This window comes from Podarcis muralis, chromosome 1, assembly GCF_964188315.1.
Source record: "Podarcis muralis chromosome 1, rPodMur119.hap1.1, whole genome shotgun sequence".
NCBI classification, from domain to species: Eukaryota; Metazoa; Chordata; class Lepidosauria; order Squamata; family Lacertidae; genus Podarcis; species Podarcis muralis.
In genome coordinates this window covers 64,647,655-64,669,485 of record NC_135655.1, presented here as the reverse complement: position 1 = coordinate 64,669,485, position 21,831 = coordinate 64,647,655, and the positions used below count along the sequence as shown (strand labels likewise).

General features: G+C 41.6%; 1 protein-coding gene and 1 long non-coding RNA gene across 4 annotated transcripts in view; both read left to right on the top strand.

The window, feature by feature from the left end:
• Positions 1-21,831, top strand: part of LOC144327978 (uncharacterized) — a 78,013-nt gene that overhangs the window by 34,822 nt on the left and 21,360 nt on the right. The window lies entirely within an intron of this gene.
• WT1 (WT1 transcription factor) overlaps positions 1-21,831 on the top strand; it is a 51,962-nt gene that overhangs the window by 8,771 nt on the left and 21,360 nt on the right. For 2 of the 3 annotated variants that reach the window (XM_077929989.1, XM_077929987.1), the window contains exons 2-4: positions 619-741; positions 2,373-2,475; positions 14,975-15,052. In XM_077929989.1, the coding sequence (XP_077786115.1) occupies positions 619-741; positions 2,373-2,475; positions 14,975-15,052 (304 nt within the window). The remainder of the gene's footprint in view (positions 1-618; positions 742-2,372; positions 2,476-14,974; positions 15,053-21,831) is intronic. The other variant, XM_077929993.1, reaches the window with a different exon arrangement.

The following is a 21,831-nucleotide window of genomic DNA, read 5'->3' as shown; positions in this document are numbered from 1 at the left end:
ATTGAGATCAACGTTAAAAAACAAGTGCTTATAACTGTACGATTCTCCCCCCTGCCCACAGCTCCTGCAGCACGTGCCTGAGCGCGTCCTACTCAGTCCTCCTTGCTCCCAGAGAGATAGAGAGAAGCGGCACTGCCGTCATTTTACAAAAAGAGAATTGAGGCACATCGTGGGGAAAGTAATTAGACGTGCGCCTCGGATGTTAATGGATCTCTTAACACCCAATGATTCCCCTCAGCAGTTCTTGGCCACCAGCAGCCTGTGTGCTGATGTTTATGGAAAGAAAGAGTTACCTTCCACTAGGCCGAGCTCGGATGCTAATTCAGGAATTAAAGAATGACGGAGAAAGTGACGCAAACAGCCCCAAAGACCAGATTTAGAATGGACTCTCACCACAGTCATAAACACAGAGAGAACTATTTTGGTCACGCCGTGGGTTTATCTGGGTTCATTGAGCAGGCTCTCTCTTCCCGAAGGAAGGAGCCACCAGCGGGGGCTGCAGGTTTTCGACGCCTGCCTGCCCCGGGTGGGGACATTCTTGCAGGAAGCCGCTTCATGAGAAAGTTCAAGGGCAGGCGATTCAACTCCTGGTTCTTGACAATGTTGTTCTCTTGGCAGGTTACGGCACGGTGGCGTTTGATGGGACTCCAAGTTATGGCCACACCCCCTCTCACCACGCAGCGCAGTTTACAAACCACTCCTTCAAGCACGAGGATCCCATCGTCCAGCAGACGTCTCTAGGTAACTACTTAGGCTTCTAGGAACCAAATGGAAGTAGTTTTGAGACAAATAAGTAGGGAACAGGTTAGTGGTACTGATAATCATGATCAGGATGGCAGTGGTCTGCCCTTATGTGTACCCATAAAAACTCCGTTGGTATTCAAAATACCTTCTCAGAGATTGTGCCATTGATAACGGAACACAAATGTGGTCCTGTGCACATAAAAGTACATTAATCATAGACAAGTGTAGATTTTCTGAAGCTCATATGACTTCAATAGTGCTAGGCCTGACTGCTCCTAATTGTCTCAATGAGTTCAGTGGGATTTATTCCAGTTTAAGAGTGGAACAACCTGCATTGAATACAGTAAGGATTACTTCTGAATAAATATGCTTGTGCACTATAAGTAGTAGGTTTCATTGAAAGTGCAACTTTTACACACACACACACACACACACACACACACGCTTATGGACAAAAATCTAAGCCCTATCATGCCTAAGTGGACACTTCTAGTTTGTATGATTGAATTATATTACTGGGTGGACATTATTGTGATATTATTGACTAAATATTCAGGGCATAAAGCAGTCAAAATCAAGCAGATCCCATTGAAACCATCTTGGGATTTCAAGCTTGATAGTGCCCTTTGTTTGGATGATGCTCCTAGCATTTACAAAAGGTGTTTCAAATGTTAGAAGTCTTAATGCTACAATCCTGTACACAATTACCCGGGAGCAATTCCTAATAAAGTTATGTTCAGGACAGCCATATAAAGTTGACCAGTATTACTGCATACACCAGAGCATCGGTAGGTAAACTAAGGCCCGGTGGTCGGATCTGGCCCAATCGCCTTCTAAGCCCAGCCCGCGCACGGTCCAGGAATCAGCGTGTTTTTACATGAGTAGAATGTGTCCTTTTATTTAAAATGCATCTCTGGGTTATTTGTGGGGCATAGGAATTCGTTCATCCCCCGCCCCAATATAGTCTGGCCCCCCACAAGGTCTGAGGGACAGTGGCGAGGCCCCCTGCTGAAAAAGTTTGCTGACCCCTGCACCAGAGTAATCGTGCTGCATACAAAAAGTCCCAAATTTAATCTCTGGCTTGCTTCTGTAGGTCGAGGTGGGAAAGGCTCTTGTCTGAAATCCTGGAGAACACTGCCAGTCAATGTAGTGTTATAGGCAATACTGAACTAGATTAATAAATTATCTGAATTGGTATAGGGCAGCTTCCTATGGTCTTACTTCCATGTGACAAATGGGAGGCTCAGAAAAAAGCACTTTGCAGGTTTATGGTTGAAGGGAGATTTGAAGGTTTTATCATCCGATAGCTCACACAGAACTGGGGATCCGACGGAACACTTGCAAAAACAAAGTGTTTGCCTGTTTTCCATAAGATTTTTGTCAATGGCTACACAGCTTAGAAATAACTATAGGCATTAGCTCTGTTCTACTCAATGATGAAATATCTACTGAAAATGGAAATAATTATCGGTTCCAAATTATTGGAGACTCAGGTGCCCCCTGCCCCCATCGACCCCTGAGCATGAGAAAAAGCCCTTCCTCTAGCTTACAGGATGTGACATTAACACTTCTGAGCATGGAAATCAGCCCTGCTATGGGGTAGTAACTTCTCTATGGTTTGTCTGCAGGTGACCAGCAATATTCGGTGCCTCCTCCTGTTTATGGCTGCCACACCCCGACGGACAGTTGCACGGGCAGCCAGGCTTTGCTCCTGAGGACCCCATACAACAGGTACAAAGCCTTTAGTTCTGGTCTCTTCATCTTCCAGTTCTCTTGTGTACAGTTCACCTCCCACATATTGGCAAAACAGCTTTATTGTTGGTGCAAATGCCTCCAAAGTTGAATTGCTGTCCCATACCTCCTCCTTTCTTCTTCACCCCACCAGACTTTATTTATACAAAACTCTCATATTTAGGCCTCCAATAACATGAGGAACATCTTACTTTAGCATGTCTCTAATTCTCCTTTCAGAGAATTAAAGTTGACAAAATATAGCCGTAAATATTAAAATGCAAGGACAGAAAACCGTGTTGCTCTTAGATGCTCATATTTGTTTGTTATTAAAAATATATATGATGTGGCAATGTTATTGGAAGGTACATTGGATAGCACCTAGCCCAAGCCCCTGGATTAATGCAGGATCTGCAATGCCTTTCCTTACCAGAATCCCTGACAGACTGTCCTCCAGCATTTGCTTTAAGCACCTCCAGGGAAGAAGAGCCCATCACAACCGGAGGCAGTCTCATCCACTATGGAACAGCCTTTTGCAGTTTGAAAGTGTCTCCTAATGTTTGGCCAAAATCTATTCCCTTGCGGTTTCTATCCTTGATTCTAGGGTGGTAGATAAATGAAACAAACACCGTATCTATTTTTGTTATTTTAAATTACTCCACTCTTGTTGCAATTTTTTAAAAATTAAATTCATAGATTTCTATCCCACCTTTCCTTCCAACAAACCCATTAAATTCTCATTGAAAGGATTTTGTGACTCTAGGCCCATATTTGTTAACAGTGGCTATCATTTAAAGCGGATTTAGTCTTGATAATACAATGCAGCAAAAGCAAAAAAAGAATCTTGTTGCACCTTAAAGATGAATAAATTTATGGTAGCCCAAGCTTTCATGTCCCAATTAACCAGCCAACCTCTTCAGTTTAAAAAAATGGTTTCTGACACAAAATGGGTGTATTTTGTATAGAGCATTAATTACTTGTATTTGGTGCTAAGCCTGGAACAACTGGGTTTATTCTGTGTTTCATCCAAGGCCTTGATAAAGCTGCATTCAGATCTAGAAAGGAACTCAACCCTTTTCTCACAGTCCAGTTTACTAGGACCTTGGAAGCAAGTTCAGTTTAGGGTCCACTGAAGTTTATGGGACCAATGTGGCCGGACACAGAAGTATTACTCAATTTAACTGTGCTGGGTGCCTGGTCTGTCAGTGATATGGAAAATTAAGGAGCTCGTTCATTTGTTAATTAGTAAGCCGAAGGAAAGGATGCGCTCCTTAATTTTTCTCCATTCTGGTCTGTGGCAAAAGTCCATCTCTCTGACAGAAAGGAGGAAGGGAGTTACCCGGGTGTGTTCCTTTCCACCACCGCAGAATGGCAGGACCAAATAGGAGCCACTTCAAAATGTCAAGGCGTCCCTGAGATAGGCAGCATTCCGGAATTCTGGGGATGTAAAGTTTAATCAGCGCAAACGGCTTCTTACCAGAGATGGATACCAACTGTGAGAAAAAAGACCAAACTGCGGGGTTTCACAGCAAAATAATATTCTCATTTTTTCAAAGTCGGATGCGGGATGCAGTACCTGAAATAACATCACTACAGGAGATGTTGGTAGCTTTTTCTTTCCCCTCTCCTTTCCCTGCCGATGGGGGAACCGAGGTTGAAAACGTAACTCGCTCAAGGCCATCCACACTGTGTTGATTTTAAACAAAACCGTCCCTTTCCATTCTATCCGGGCTTAGCTTTGTGGCCTCTCCAGCAGGCGTTTAAAAAACAAAACAACCCCCATCTGCTACCCTTTGCCTTGGGACCGGTAGCTCTTGCCCTTTGCTTTGAAGCGATGGTGGAGCGGGCCCGGGGCCGAGGGGAGAAGAGCGAAGCACCTTTTAAGTTTGTTTTGAGCTTGTTTAGGAGCCCGAACAAAACCCTCCACTCCGCTCTCTCCCACCTATGCTTCAACTTTTGGTGAACTTGGAAGCAGTCCCATGTCTAGGGAGCTGCTAAGAAACGTGCGGCGCAAAAACAATGTACTCCTGCAAAGGAGAGCGGCGCGGACTTTCGTTCTAACTCTACTGATTGATATTGTGCCGCTCAGTTCTAGAAGCCCCTTTGCTAGTGAGCCTGACTTGAAGTAACTGAAGGAGGAGACGCGGGAAAAAAGGGATGCATGGATCGGATGGATGGATGGAGAGAGAGAGAGAGAGAGAGAGAGAGAGAGAGAGAGAGAGAGAGAGAGAGAGAGAGAGAGAGAGATGTTGCACAGGAATAACCGTGGGGAGCAAATCTCCTCTGCGCAATGCGCACCTCTGTGGGACACCACGATTTCTTTCTTTGCTGGGTGTGTTTAGCAGTCAGTTCCACTGTTTCTAAAGGAGACTGCTCCCAAGTCTGCCTGCGTCGGGTAACCTCCTGAACATGGTTCCAGTAAATCGGGACTGCGGAGACTCCTGTGCCTCTTACATTATTTCAGATCAGGGCAGAGCAAAGGTCTCCGCCCCGCGAAACCCCACAAGGGTTCTGTAAGGAGGGCCAAGGTGGGGCGGGGAGGGGAGCACGGACCTGAGCGCCTCTCCACCTTCGGAGGTGTTGCTGTGCAGGAGTCGTGGAGCCGAGCGTTGCGCTTGCTTCATTAAGCTTAATGAGTGAGATCCGAGTGGAGCAGGGCTGGGGTGTCAGCCGTTAGCGGAACCGAACAAAGTATCCTCTAGGCTCTGTTTGTCGCTCACCGGCCGGTGCCAGAAGCAATGCGGCAGCAAACGAAGCGGAAAGAGATGCATTGTGTAGCCAAGACTTCGGCTCTAATAGGCTCCCTAGATTCTATGTCCCATTCATTATTGTCGGATTAAGGGTAGCTCTTTTCTGCCCAAGTAATGCATCTCTCACCTGATTGGCCTCGCACATAGTCCGCGCGGTTTTCTGCTTCAGGTTGCCCAAGAGTTTCTTGCAGAACCATGATTTGCTGACTTCAAAGGCCTCGCTATGGCATCAGCCTTCTGCAAACTACTTTCTTCATAAGCTGGCCTTCCGGTTGGATTGGTTGAGGGGCCGCCACCTCTCTCCCCTTGCTTACACCCCGGTACTACAAGTCAAGATGGTGCTCCATAGGAACCACTTCAATGGGACTTACTATTTCAAACCAAATATGCATGTTTTCAAAATGCCTCTACCGCCTTAACCTACTTCTTCATCCATTTGAGAATTTGTTTAGTTTTGCCTTCCCATTGTGGTAGATCTGAAGATACTCAGTATGAAAACTGAGGAGCAAACTCTGAGAAACTGAAATGACTACATTTCTCAAGGAAACTATCTTTGGAAGCACAATTAATAATATTTAATGACTGGCTGGCAAGACTCACTGAGCACAATTCCTGTCAGTGACCACAGTAACTTGTTTATGAAAAAATAATAATACTTCATTCTGCTGACTTAATAACAGCTAGAATTTCAATAAGATAACTTTAATTATTTTAGAGATAGTAGTCCTGTTGATCAAACTGGGTAGTAAGCCTTCTGAGCTGCACAGGAGCCCTCTTTGGACCAGAACCACCCTCCTATGGAAAACTCCTCGATGCCAAGACACTGCAGAATGCCCAGCGGCAAAGGAGTGGGGTGCAGGCTCCAGAAGATTTGGTTCCTAAGCAAGAAAGTGGTGTGCTTCCACTCACTTACATCATGTCCTTACTCTGATGCTTCCATTATTTCCATTTTGAAGGCCATGGCATAACAAGTAGCAGTACATTTTGAAGTGCAGGAGTTCCCACAGCCACACTCCCTGAGGAAAATGCAAAAATGCAGCAGCTTGTTGATATGCCTCCACCCCACCAAAGAGCAACAGTACATAGTATAAAACCCATTTTATTAAGATCAGCTATGGCAGTCATAGAATAGGGATCTGGCAATGGGTGTGTGTGTACTGGTTTGCGTGTTGGATTTGGGCTGGAGAGACCTAGGTTCACATCTCCATTCAGACATCAAACTCACTGAGTGAACTTGAGCTAGTCACTGGGTGAGCCTTTCCATTCTGTCCTCCACCCCCCCCCCCCAAAAAAACCCCTTACAACTCTGGCAAATGAAGTCCTGGCATATTACACCACTGCTCTTTCTATGCAGAGAAGTATCAGAGCTTTGCTCCCCTGTGTTCCTGCTCCACTATACCAATGGGCATGACAGCTCTGTGCATATGTTGCTAAGAAGCAGGAAATGGGGATACCATAGCTTGGTGTGTGCATCTGCACATCTGGAGCCCTAGTACTGTGGACAAGGACCTGTTTAAAAATCTGATCTTTAGAGTCCCAATTTATACCATTTTTTGTTTGTTTCTGAGGTTTAAAATATCATTTACAGTGTGTTTCCATAACTTTGTTTGCAACTGTGGACTAAACATTATTTAACGCTGATGTTCTCATAATTCTGACAAAGCAACCAGATTATGTACTAAGCAGATACATTTTGCAGTTTATAACATGAGCATAGCTGTTCAAATCTGTATCACGCAGTGTCCCTCCATTTAACAGCTTGATCCATCCATGGCCAAAGAAACAACTTCTAAAAACAGTTCCGTCAAAGCACCCAAAAGCATAGGGTGAAAGTACTTTTGTACTTTTCAATAACTATCAAAAAGCCATAGCACTTACTGACTTGGTTAGCACTTTAATAAAACTGCTGGAAGGTGTTGAGTTGTGCTGCTGCAGATGCACCATGCCGTTTTCTCTCTCTCCTTTTTCAAGGAAGCTTTATTTCCAATCTGTGCATGTCCCTAGCTTCCTACCAGAATCCTATAACTTTTCGCAGTACAAATATTATGGTGGACTTTTTTGTGTGTGTGTCCTGCTTTTGTTTTAGTAAATGTTTCTTCCTTGTAGCAAGAACAGTTGCCAGGATAGCTCCTTTATCTATGAGTGTGTATACACACTGTGTGATAACGTGCAGCCAGTGCTGGATGCAGGTGCCTTTTTGGAGTGCTGTATGCATGACATCATCCCAATGCCATCCCCATCCTGCACTATTTGCCAATCCAAAGCAAATTTTGCTGAAACCGTTGTAATCTGCTTTGTGCCTAGCATGCACTTCTCAAGTGCTTGCTGCAGACGTGTGTACAGAGGAGAGTGCTTTGTCAGGTCACCTCCTACTGGGGCAGACCTACTGACATTGCAGGGCTGTGCCACCCCCCCCCTCACCATGTTTAACTTGTCAATGAACGAAATAAGTAAAACAGGAAACAGTACAGTGACTTACTCACCTCTGTATACTTCTGAATACTAGTGTATCAGCACACCAGTTTCCACCTCTCTCTTTTGAAAGGGCGAAAAGTATCTGAACTCAGTGGACATACTAATTGAGGAGAGGGGTCTAGAGAACACCAGTGTGCACTAGTTGGAAAACATGCCCACCGGTGTGCATAGTCAACACAGATATTAGCTGCTGCCTTAGAGGAAGTTATTGTGTACAATTGCAAACCATTACGTACAAAAGCACACTGTGAAGAAACAAGCCCTTATGTCTGAAAGGCTACGTGTATACACAGTTTATGAATTGAACTGAGCGAGTCTGAAAAACTTGCATGGGATTATGCTGCATGATTGAAATATTTGAAAAGGGGAATTTGCCCAAATACAGCTTCTCCTGTCATAGCAGAACTGTTAAGTAGGAAAGCTGTATCTGGAAAAATATATTCATTCCTTCTATATAACCCTTAACAGACAGGAATCTCCTCATTGTTGACTTGGCAACCCTAGCTGCAACATACCGGTAATATCTGTTTTTCAAGAACGTTGTTTTGGTGTTTGATGGTCAGGCGCAGAAGGCAAAGAAACACCGACTCCAAACATGCATTAGATATCCAACAGTTGCGGATCTATTAAAATGACATTGTGAACTTTTCTGTATCAGTTTGATGCAGTTTGATGTAGTAAACATGTTTAATGCTGAAAATTTACTATGAGTCACACTTACAAAGACTTTAAGAGTGGAGGAGTCGCAGCGCAGATTATAGCTCTTTCTGCACCAAGGTCAAGAACTCGTAGGCAGCAGTACAGGCCAAAACAAACTCTATATGATCTACTACTGGTTTCCTTTTAAGTCCCCCCCTTTTTTTGCTTAAAGTTAACTTCCTTTTATTTCACTCCAACGGACATTAATCCCTGTTGTATGAATGTCTTCCCCTCCCCCTACTTCATTTTCAAACCATCTCTGGAAGGGAAGACTGACTTTTGTAGTACTTTCTTTGCAGTGGCTTAGGAGGTTCAGTTCATAATAATTGAAACAATCCAATTATTTCCAATTAGTTCTAGTACTTCAGACTCATTTAAAGCAGATATTTGAATAGATTCATTGGTTCAAAAAATGTATTCTATTGCATGTTGATATGTAAGCCAATTTTAATGAGATTTGAATATTGTTGTGTGCCATCCCAATCTATGTGTGGCGCAAGATTCCAGGGGTTGCAGGCACTGACCCAGGGTTCGGTTTCCTCGTAATGAGGGACAGCGGAGACTGTGGTGTCTTTATGATATATGGTTTATTTACACATATATTCAACCTGAGCCTACAATGGAGGGGCTCACAGCATTAATGCCCCAAGAAGATCTTGTGTCTCCCATAGTCACAGCCTTGGATTCAAGCAGATATCAAGTATGTCTCTCCCTCTCAGGCTTCTGCCTGCCTCCTGCTTCTAGCCCAGCTCTCTCTCACAAAACTCTGGCTTTTGTCCTTCTAACTACCAGCCAGTTGAGGGAGGGGAGGCCTACCCACATGCTTGGTGAGGCATTACCAAGAAGCTGGCCTGGCTATTCCAGCTGCATCCAGGAATTAGAAGGCACTCAGGCATACAGCCTAAGCCCTCAACCACTCACAACACTATGTTATATGACAGAAGTTCTTCTAGCCATCATAGAGGGCCTCATGGAATTATTTTCTGCTCCCTAATAAATCAGAAACAGTATTTATTTATTTCCTCACTCACTCATTCTCTGGATCTTCCAGGCTTCTATTCTGGTTCATTGTCATGAATGACTGGAGTAGAAACAGAAACTAGCAACAGCATATTTGGGCTGCATACACACTTACCTGGGAGCAACTCCCAATTTATTTAATGGGCCTAACTTCTAAATAGATTAATTGCACAGTCAGGGGAATAATCTGATCATCCTGGTCAGAAGAGGTATCTTCTAAGGCAAAGGTCCTCCTGTAGAAGTGACCTGAGGTTGCATTGACACTATCTTATTTGTTATTTTTCCATACATGTATCCGCAGGTGCTCTGTTGTAATCAGTTACTGTGCATTAGCCATTCAGAAACTCTTCTCTTCAAATTGCAGTCTTAGGGTTATATTATGTATGTTAATGAGTCTGCACAATTGCAGCATTTACACCCCTGTGCATTGCCTTCCACTTCACAGCCTGCTCACTTCAACAGCAGCTGTTTTTTCTTCTGGGAGGCAGGCTTCAATCAATTACACAGCCATGTGCCACAATACTTGTCCTTAGTTTAAGGGTGACCAATGTGGCACCAGTGGGTGAACATGCATCCACAGAGACATTGCATGTGCCCACAGGGTCCTTCCCATCATGGAAACAAAGAGGTCTGCTACACTGCTTGTTTGTGGTGTGGTGTGTGTGGTTAGGGATGTGTGCATAAGACCCAATACTGGCCTAGTATTTGTGCATTAAAAAAAAAAGCTGATCTTTTTTTCATTCAGTCTGTGCCATAGGAGCCAACTCCTAGCAACAAGGTCCCTTTGGCTCCCCCCAATAAAATATTTGAGGGGGCCAACTCCCCCCCCAAGTTGAACGGAATTGCCATTCAAATGGTGTGCATGCTCCACGTCTTATGATCAATTATGTGGGGCAGGGGTTACCTGGGTCCCCCAATAGTTTATTCAAGTTGGCACCCCTGCTCTGTGCTCTATCAAGTTTTGATCTCTGCTTTGAGTTCTGAGCCATTCTGCATAAAACAATTATTTCTGGTCCCCATTCATCATAATCAGGAATTTAAAAATTGTGATTTCCTTTCCCCCCTTTTGTCCAAAGTGGATGAAATTTACAGGAACAAATTTAAGTCTGTCAAAATTCAGACATATTGGTCAAGGGGCTTTTGTCAGGAGCTTTCCTCTATAAAAACTGTATTAGGGCAATATCTTTATTAGGCCATTTGGACTCCATTATTCATATTAACATTATGTTTTCAGCAAAGGGAGAGAGGTTTGTTTTTTGCTCTTTTGTACCTTAAAATAATTAATAGGTGGCCAAGTATTGCATATTCTTCCTTGTACATTTAAAAATAAATAAATCCAGGACTTGCTTGTGTCCTCCAACAGACCTTAAGCATGAAGCTCTGTTTTTATGTGTGTGTTAAAGCAGAGCAACACAGGATTTTTAAAAAGTCAATGATGCTTTAAACTTTTTTTTTTAATCCTCCACTGCTGTGCTTTAACAAACAATCCAGAGTTCTTCAATGCTCTGCAGGAACCAGTTTGCACAGCCTCACTTCTTGCAAAGTCCACAGACTAGAGAAACAAGGAGTTATAGAAAAATATAAAGCTAAGAGTTCAGAAAAGTATAGAAGAAAAACAACAACAGAGTGACAGGACAACATGAGGCTTTTGGGAGCCCTGATCCTACCCAGTAGGGTTTATTGACATTGTGCTTCAACCCTGGAGGGGGCTGGGTGGACCCTCAAATCACCACTTAAGCAATACACACTGGATTTTCACTAAACTGGCAAAAGGCACAATACTGTTCAATTTTCGACACAATCTAAACTGCCAACAGGGTAAATTTAATGAATGTTTTGGATAGGCACAAAAAAGTTACAAACAGTGTGAAGGCTGTAGTGCAAAAACTGGTATATAACTTATCCATTCTTCATGAGAATTTTCAAGATTTTCCATCCAGCAATTTTTGGAAGATCAGTTTTATATCTGATGCAATTGTTTCTCACTGTTTTTTAGAATTTGCATGGTCTGTTTTCTTGTTTTTAGAGTTCATTGAATTGATTTTATTTTTCTTAGAGCATCCATATCTGTGTTTTGCTCAGTTTTTACCATGTTCAATGCATAGCTGGCTTTAAACTGTGAAGCAGCCTATAAATTTGTGTAATAAACAAACAAACATTTGGTCAGATTATACCCCTCACTAGTTGCTTCTCCATACAAAGTAGATACTGTACAAGTTGTCCTGACTGCATGACAAACAGAACTTTCAGGTTTTATAATGACAGAATACTGAACGCTTAGCTAGAGTCAATAGCATGGATCTATAATATTGTAGAACTAGGAAAAGTGCAAAAGAAGGGCAACTAAAATGACCAAGGAGTTAGGAGCAGCTTCCAAATGAGGAAAGGTTTAAACATTTTAGGTTTTTTAGTTTAGAAAAATGTGAGCAAGGGAGGTCCTGATATAAAACCATGAATAGCGTTCTCAAAGTGGATAGGGAGCAGTTTTTCCCCTACTGTAACACCAGAATTTGAGGTTACTCAATGAAAGTATTTTACAGCAGATTTTAGAGAAACTAGATACTCCACAAAAGCATAATTAATGTATAGAACTCACTGCTATTTAATTTGGTGGCAACTGTTAGGTTAGATGGCTTTGAAAGGCAGTAAGACTGATTTTGCTCCATGAGTCTTTCTATCAATGGTTATTAGTTATGATGGCTACCTGGAACCTGCTTGTTCATAAGCAACAGTTTGAGATGTATTGCCTTCCTTCATGACTTATTTGTGGTTTCCCAGTGGGTATCTGGTTAGCCTCTGTGGGAAGCTGTATGCTGGACTAAATGGATCCCTGCTTTGATCTAGCAGGCTTCTGCTTAGGTTCTTAAGATACTGCAACCTGTGCCTGAGTTCAAAAATTGTCCTGATTTCTAAATCCTTTTGGCAATTGCCTTCTCCTGTATCTACATATATAAAAATGGGTTTTTCATTCAAGCAAAAATTGCATATGGTCTGGCTACTCCTGTCACTACAGCACTGCAAGATGAAAACGCTGCCCTAGCAGAAATCTCCATTCAGCGTAACTCATAAAAATATACATACAAGTCATTGGACCTGGCAACCTGAGTGGCTTTCTGCTGGTGACAAGATGAGTAAGTGTATTACTTGATGAAAAAGCAAATGAAGGAAAAAAGGAGATCTTGTGGAGGAGGCCCTTATAAATGAACTGTCAAATGAAATAAAGTTAAAGGAAAATCTCCTGCTGTAAATGCAGAGGTCTGGCGCTTCTAATAAAAATCAGGGCCCTGGAGGAATTAATTACATCAGCATTACAGGAAGAATTCATGGAATTGCAAAATGTAGTGGCACAGACCAGCACGAGCTGCTGTTGCAAATGGGGAAACTGCAGGAGAGTCTTAACAATTTCTGAGCTGATATGCAGGACATTGTAGTCACATAATAGCAGTTTAGACAATCTCATGAATAATAGTATTCAGCGGTAATGACAAATGATATTATGCATACTTCGCAGCTGAAGTCATTTAACTTTATTTATTTGCTTCTAAGGGTGTATATTAAAAGTGGTCCAGTGAAATCTGAAGAGAAAATGGTATAAAAAATATATATTTGAGTGAAATTAGTTCTAATTAAATTTATAAAGGTTTGCCGATTTATAGTGGTGTGTGTGTTTGTGTGTATCTATCTCTACCTCTATCTATCTGTATCTCAAAATTCACAGTGAATGGCCAGCACACCAAGACTTTCCCCAGAATAATGTTTTCTGATAACAAAGAACAGGGGCAAATGGATGCCTGATAGCAGAGCAGGGCTATGTGCAGGCTGCAAGAAAGCCTTGGGGTGCCTGATATGGCCCTGGGACTTTATGTTGTCTTACCCCTGATGCAAGTATGAAAGAGAATCAAGGAAGGTAACTTCTTTTCCTTCACCAGGAAGGTTCCTTTAGCAACTTGTAAAAAAGTTGATCTTAGCTAGTTGTTGTTGTTGTTGTTGTTGTTGTTCAGTCGTTTAGTCGTATCTGACTCTCCGTGACCCCATGGACCAGAGCACGCCAGGCACTCCTGTCTTCCACTGCCTCCCGCAGTTTGGTCAAACTCATGCTGGTAGCTTCAACAACACTGTCCAACCATCTCGTCCTCTGTTGTCCCCTTCTCCTTGTGCTCTCAATCTTTCCCAACATCAGGGTCTTTTGCAGGGAGTCTTCTCTTCTCATGAGGTAGCCAAAGTACTTTTCTCCTAAGAGCTCCAAGGAAATGGGAGCATTTTCATGTAATAATTAGTCCTCTGAAAGAACTATGCAGTAACAGGAGTACCAGCGTGGCCCTGCGACTGTGGGTAACTGGGTCTGTGGGTGCCCATGCAGCATGCATGACCATAGAACCAAAATTTGTAGGTGTGTGCTTGGGTGCTTGGGCACCAGGGCCTCAGGGAGTTGGCACCTATGTGCAGTAAGTATTTGCTTGGATCACTACAGTACTAACATGCTGTTATGGGGTGGAAGTGTCCAATGACAATCATGTAATGGGTCTTGCAGCTATTTTAGTTCTCCTTTTTAAAAATAGAAACATTTACATACCACCTTTTGCCCACGTCAACACTCAAAGAATAGTCCCCAGATATTATATTAATAACATTAAGGTGATGTTTTCTAAGAATATTTTAATAATAATAAAAATGAAACAATAAAAAGCATTTGTGTTCACAAACTTCATAGCTGGTGGAGCCCAGTTTGAAGTTCAGGTTCTTATGTTTTTTTTTACTTGGAGTCAAGTTACTTTATGAAGCAATATTAATCACCTATCCCTATAGCTGTTTCAGTTAATTAACTATTGCAGTCTTCATTGAAGAGTAAAAAAATATAGGTGGAACTGAGCTAACAAGCCCCATCAGCGGAAGCCCTACAGAAGGCCTTCTGCTTGCATTATAGGGCTTTCCTTCCTCTCCTCCTCCATACCCCCACACCCCTAAAAGTTGACGAGGAGGGATCCTGGAGAACCCCCGAGAACATCACATGGGAAAGGAGAGGGGGGTTCAGATCAAAAGAGCATGATGCTGAATTCCACCCCAGCTCCCCCAAAGCAATAATTTGCTGTTATGGGTCTATAAATACTGTAAATTAATTGCATGTAATGTTTTTCGTCTTTGCAGAACTAATTTTGTTATATCATATTTTATGGACATTTTAAAAGCACTATAAGGGAAGTATTCAACTAAGTGTTACCCTGAGTAGACCCACTGAAATTAATGACCTTAGTCTTGTTCATTAATTTCAGTGAGTCTATTCTAAATAAAACTTAGTTGAATGCTACCCTGAAAGTAGTATGATATATTCTCCTCTGATATTCTCCTCTTTTTTTATTCTTTTCTTTCTTTTTAATTCAGCCTTACAGATAAGCACCATGTTGGCAAAGCAATAAATTACTTTAAACTGCTTTACCTTTATTTTCGAAATGTTTTTTTTTTAAAGAAGAAAATAAGAATATTGCTTCTCAGTTAAAACAAATTATTTGAACTGGATCACATAACTTTAGATCTAACTTTAAATATTTTTGTAACAGTGACAATTTATACCAAATGACCTCACAGCTTGAATGCATGACATGGAATCAAATGAACTTGGGATCTCAACTTAAGGGGTAAGGTTTATGTTTTTGTTTTGTTTTTAAATCAGTCTTATATTGCAGAATTATGATATAATTTATTTTTTGATAAAACGACTTATCAAAATATTAAACTTCTTAGCATGTGGATATTTGTCACTGACATCCTGGCTGTTTATGTTTGTGTGTGTGTTAGATTTTGAAATGCTCAATAAAACCATTTTTTTCTTGAGCGTGTTAAGCAGTTAAAGGGCACAAGAGAGCAATATTATCTAATTTGTTATGAGCTATAATCTTTTATATAACACATTATAGGTGCGGATTGCATTCATTTTATAACATTTGAAAAAATATATATGGTGCAGTCATAAGCACTTCTGATAATCATGCTTTCACTTACACTGGTGTAATCGTGTAGATTTACAGTATCCATTGATGTACAGTGAAATCTTATTTATGTCTACTCAAAAGTAAGTCCCATTGAGTTCAGTTGAACTTACTCTCAGGTAAGAACATATATGACTGCAGCCTGATAGTCCCATAGATGCCTTGGCTGTGACAGCATTCATTCATTGATGTGGATGGTATTCTGGACTAACCAGCCTTTTTATTTTTGGGGTGACTTTCAGAACAGCGGCACTATTTTTCACCAGCATTTCTTAACAAAACCATACACCTTGAATAAACTTGCAGCTTTTTGGAATAACTCCATAAATGGAGCTGCTCAAAATCTGTGCCTACTGCATCCAGCCTTCCCAAAACTGCAGGGCTGTGTCGCAGGGAGCTGGCGAGATGGAGAGTACATAGGAACAGGGCCAGCAGGCAGAAAAATAAAGTTTGGGCATAGTAACCACATAGAAAAAGCCAAGCTGACTATTGCCTAGTATAAACCCAAGCCTGACCAGGGATACCAGATGTTGGGGTCTGGGTGATGCCTGGGGTTGGGGAACTGAGTTCTCTGGGTTTGGAATGGACCCAAGTGCTAAAGTTCATCAGTTTGGAAAGGGTGTGGAGGCAGGGTCCAATACAACAGGATTTTATTTACTCACGATACATAATGGAGGGTGGATATGTGGGGAAAACCTCGTTTGGCCCTTTAATTTTCTGTCAACTGGCCCCAAAGAGGGGAAACCCTAAGGCTGATCTGGAAGCTTTTACAGCTTTGCCAGGTCAGAAGAAACCAGTGGTCTGCTTGGATGGGCTGTGTCACTCTGGAGCCTGAGGCAGGACGATGGGCCTGGAGACGGTTTTAGTCAGTGGCCTTGCTTGCTCACAAAAAGAGCAACAGAGCTCAGGTCAAAGCCACAGTGGGTCCCGGTTCCATCCACAGTGGCTCCTGACAGTAACAATGCCGCAGCCCACGCTTTCCTTTTCTCCATCCCTTTTCAAATGTCTTATTTTAATCTTCCTCCCCATTTCTTCATACTTTTTCCGTCTCTTGCGTCCTTTTATTACCTTGAATTCTCATAGATCTTACTGTACATCCTTTGCCTTTGCTTTTCCGCTGTCCCTCCCATTTTCCTGAGCTTCCTCCCTATGGACCGGACTGTTGTTCTCTCCCACCTGTAGGGAGTGGGCTCCAGTCTGGCCACTGCTTGCCCAGAAATTGTTTCCTGTTACCCTGGAAGCAGGAAGTCCTTCTTGAAGGAGCCGCATGCTACTAAAGATATTTGATGAGGCTGCAGGCAGGATATGGGGGGCGGTTTTGGACAGTGCACTCCTTTCTTTCCTGAAGTTTGAACAGAGTGGGGAGATGAAGGTCATTAGAAGTATAGCAATCAGAGGACAACTCACAGAATTTAATGTTGGCTAGCATGTTTTGGTGGAGTAGAACCTTTCGACTGTGTGAGTTATAAATGATATTTGTATCTGGTGTGTAGATTTGAAATCAACATTTGAGAGAAAATAAGAAAATGCATTTTCACAAATGTATGAAAGAAATGATTCACTATATTTTAAATAATTATAATTGCTTTATTTTCATTTATATGTAATTGCTTTTTTCTGGCAAGGTGTTTACTTGCATCTTCTGAGAGTAAAGCTGCAGCATTTTATTTTATTTTTAAAAAGATAGATGGGTATTAATTAACTACAGTGGTACCTCTCGTTACGAACTTAATTTGTTCTGGAGGTCCGTTCTTAACCTGAAACCGTTCTTAACCTGAGGTACCACTTTAACTAATGGGGCCTCCCGCTGCCACTGCACCGCCACCGCATGATTTCTGTTCTCATCCTGAGGTAAAGCTCTTAACCCGAGGTACTACTTCTAGGTTAGCGGAGTCTGTAACCCAAAGTGTTTGTAACCCAAAGTGTTTGTAACCCGAGGCGTTTATAACCCAAGGTACCACTGTAATAGATAATAGTTGGATCCTTCTGGTGTTAGCATGTTGAAAATAATTTTGGTTTGAAGAAAAGCAAATTTCCTTATCCTATCTTATAACAATATTTATTTGTGGACTGAAATCCCACAGTTCAAACAGCCTAGCTGCAACTGGAAGAGTTGTCTCACTTAGTCTCTCTGAGACCAACGTGCGTTAAGTGCACATTTCTCTGTGTTGGAATTCCTCCACACCCTCCCATTTGAGGTTCTGAATTAGTTTTTCCTGACTATGCTTTGTGTATTTGTTGAAACCAAGCCCTAACAGAAGCATGAAAAATTAGATCTGAGCATTCCCCATCCACACATAATCAATTATTGTCAAGAGATTCTTTCTAAAAAAAAATTAGTGGGAAGGGAGACATAAAGATGAAGAAGAAGTAGTTGCTCATCCAGGTCTCCCCCCCCCCCCCCAAATCCAGCATGTGCAGACATAGCATGTACTTATTATACAGAAGCCCTGGAATGAGCTGAAAACTAAATAAAGATAGAGTGTAAGTAATGTGAGTTTGACATGACACTAAACAGAAATGGATTAACCTATAGTGCAAGAGATATCCTAACATGTCACTGGAAATCTTAACCAAAATGTATACTATCTAATTATGGGGAGGTAGCATTATTAGATAGCACTCTTATTCAGTGCTACTTGTTTCAAATGATTCAGCACTGCATATGCTAGCAATTAAAAAACAACACTTTTTTTATTTCAGCTCATTTTCTGTGTGTTGGACATCAGGAGTCCCCCCCCCCTTAAAAAAGAAAGGAAATAAAATTGGGCCAGTAAGCAAATTTACAGTGAGAACAGTATGATGGAGCGCATTATTTATGTTGCTATGGCAGCACTGAGAAAACGTGTCATTTATTATATGGAAACTGCTACATATAAAGTCATGCTAAGATGACTGAAAATTGAAACCTGTAGTTATCTCAGTGGTGTGGTTGCAATTCGTTGCGAATAAACGTAAGTTAATGATGCTACTTATTCATCTTGGTAAGCTTATAAAAACAAATAAGCCCTTCTCCTAGGATGTAGCAAACTGTTATATCCTCTGTTGCAGGGCTTGGGAACCCATGACCCTCCAGATGTTATTGAACCACAAATGCCATAATCCCTGACCACTGGCTGGGGCTGATGGAAGTGCAAACCCAACAACATCTGGAAGATCACAGTTTTCCCATCTCTGCTGGATAGTTTGAGCACAGATGGGAATAATATTAACAGCACATATCTCCAACTGATTAAAGGATTCTTAAACTACTTCCTTGGTGAACGTTATTGTATGACCCATGTAATGTGTTTGCAGACTTCAGTGAGCCCCTGTCAGGCAAAAATGCAGGATACAAATAAATAATAATAACAACAATAACAATAATGTACTCTTGCATCCCATTCAGATATGGTACTTGTTACATTGCAAAAAAAAAATGTGCAGGATAAAATTCACATTAAATAGTGATGTAAAATGTAACGGTAACATGGTAATGAACTGAGGCCAATGTTTCCAGCGGTACGTACCTTTGACATCTGGCATGTAACTCACAGGAGAGAAAAAATGGAAAGAATACCCAGTTTCTCAACAATCCATCACATTACATGGTTTTGATTTTTTTTTTTTAAATCTCAATACAATACCCACTTCTGCCTTTTTTTTTTTTTTTTGGAGGCCATTTCGGACTTTTCTCCTTCATTGTCTGCAATTTCCTCTTTAGATATGATGTTTTGTCTCTTCTAGAGAAAATATCCTGCAAAATGAAGAAGCATATAAACCTTGTCTGAGATCCAAGTAATTAAAGCAAGGAAGAGGTTACTCTTTAGGGATCTGAGTGGTGGAGGAGGAGGAAACCCCCTGGCTTAAACAGAAATATTGAAAGTAGAATGAAGACAATAAATGGCATTCTATGCATCCATAAGTGCAGACTTTTAGCAGTGATGCGACCTGGGTTGTTTAGGAGGAAAAAGCAAAGAGAAGATGGAATCATGATGAACGATCTATGGTAAAGTCAATTTAAATGTTTTGGTATAGGCCAAGATTGTAGAATCTGTGGAAAATCAGAGCTAGACATAGCCTCATCGTTGGTAATATGAGCCAAAATAGTTATCTGTCTTCTTTGGCTGAGAGAGTTACAAAACACAGCGCCTTCAGTTTCAGTTGCCATGAACATAAGCTACTCTTCCTAAGATTTACATCTTTAAAATACATGGACTGTTCATAAGGGATTCCCAGGAGTGTAGTGTTTCAGATGTTTCCCTCCTTCTTGAAGAACTTAATGAATATTGGCATCCTTCTTTGCATTGAAATATGTGACTTCTATATATCTCTTCACAGATTATAGCCTTTATATACTTGCTGTCATTTCCCTATGTGATTTAGTTAAGATTTCCTTCCCATACTATACTGCAACAAATGTTTGAAAAGGATTTCAAAATCTGAGAAATGATTTTTTTAAAAAGCACCATAGCAGATTCTGCTTGGGGGCATATGTGATTGGACATAGGCATAGCCCTAATAGTACACAATGATGGGTGGTGTACACAGAAATCATCTCCATACCTAGCTTCTGGAACAGCCTTCCAGAAGGGGTAGATGTTACTGGATTTGTCAAACACTTGGTTTTAGTACGACTGATGGTTTTCTGAAAGGGCTACATCCATCATTGCTGTGTGCACACTCATAGTTGGAATCACTGTCCTTTGAACAGCTCTCTTCAAGGGTCACCAAGCTTTGGGCCCCACTTGGAATTTTGAGGAAATGCCATGGGCACCAGTCATAAAACAGCTGCCATTGGGGTGTGACACAACAAAAAATGGTTCCATGGTTGTGGCACAACACATAGTAGATACTTTGAAGGCGCAGCCACATCTAAAAGAGCAGAAAAGGAGATGGGAACATAAAATGGTGTGGGCATATCACTCACCTGTCAGCAACCCCATTAATTAGTGGGAAAGGTACCCAAATCAGCCACTGCCACACTCAAGAGAGAGGAGCTCTTTGCAACTCTCCTCTGTTCAAAACAAATGGGAAGGTGGAATCCAGTGAAGTTTAATGGGGTGTGTTCAGTGTAGAAGAGTCTGAGCCTGTGCAAACAGGAACTGGGCTGGAAGAGCTAACATGTTATCATGTATTTTTGAACCATAAACAACTTACCTAAGCCACACCCCCCCACCACTGGGCAACTACGCTCCCCAGATTTGGTGCTGCTGAGAGTATCACCTGCCCTGGAAGTCCACTTAGAAACTGGGCTTTTAGTGTTGCAGCTCCAGACCTCTGGAATTAATTATGAGACAGGCGTCCAGTGTTTAGGCACCTACGGAAGTTGTTTCCCTGAGGTGTGATGCAGTCATTTGTGAAAAATTAATTGTACATCTATAGAATTTGCAGAAATGGTTTAAATTGTTTTCAGAATTTGGATTTATCTTACTTTTTATTGTGTTGTACACTGTTTTGATGGCCTCAACCTGCGAAGAAGTTTATAAATTTGGTAAAACACTGTATAAATAAATAGATATATTCTGAGACCTTTCACCATAGGAAGTACTAGCAGGCATGCTGGTGTCTGTGGGCACTGCATCGTTGACACTGAAATAATAGCAAGTTCATGTACTCCATTGTGAGTAAACCTTAAACACAGATCAAGTGATGTATATGACATTTGTTAAAATCACACATGCACAAATGAGATGTGTTTTTCAGGACCCTAACCCTGCTCCTGAGACTGTGATTTCATAGAACCAGAGTTATAACGGACCCAAAGGATCATGTAGTCCAACTCCCTGCAATGCAGTAATCACAGCTATATTTAACTGTTTTTAATACTGATTCTTAAATTGTCCAAACCTACCCTCAGACCTGCTGGTGAAAGGTGGGTGATAAATTCTTTTTCATATTAAAATAGTACACTCCAAATATAATCAATTCACATGACCCTAAAATTAAATTGCAATTAAACCAAACCATTCATTTTGTGTTTGACAAAAATGCATTTAAAATTATGATGATGACTTATTATTTATTAAGTGCATGATATTCTAGATACAATTAAAAACAAAAGCCAAGCCCTTGCCAGTGGTGTAACCAGTGGCATAGCGTGGGTTGTCAGCACCCGGGGCAAGGCAAGTAATTTGCGCCCCCTAACCTGTGGATTTGCCCTAACCCCAGATGTTGCGCCCGGTGCGGCCGGCCCCCCCCTGCACCCCCCACGCTACGCCACTGGTGTAACAGTCAATGAACAACAGTGGGAGTCATAACAAAGAACTACAGAAGGAAATGATATCTTATTCTAAGGGAGGTTCATCTGCTGCTTCTTTTTCACAATTTATCTGCTAATCTACCACTTTAAGCAACCCTCTTTTATGCTACAAGCACACAAAAAGTAGAAGCTAGGATTCCCTGCTCTGTGAATAAGTTGTTATATATTTCTACTGCTGAGATTTCTA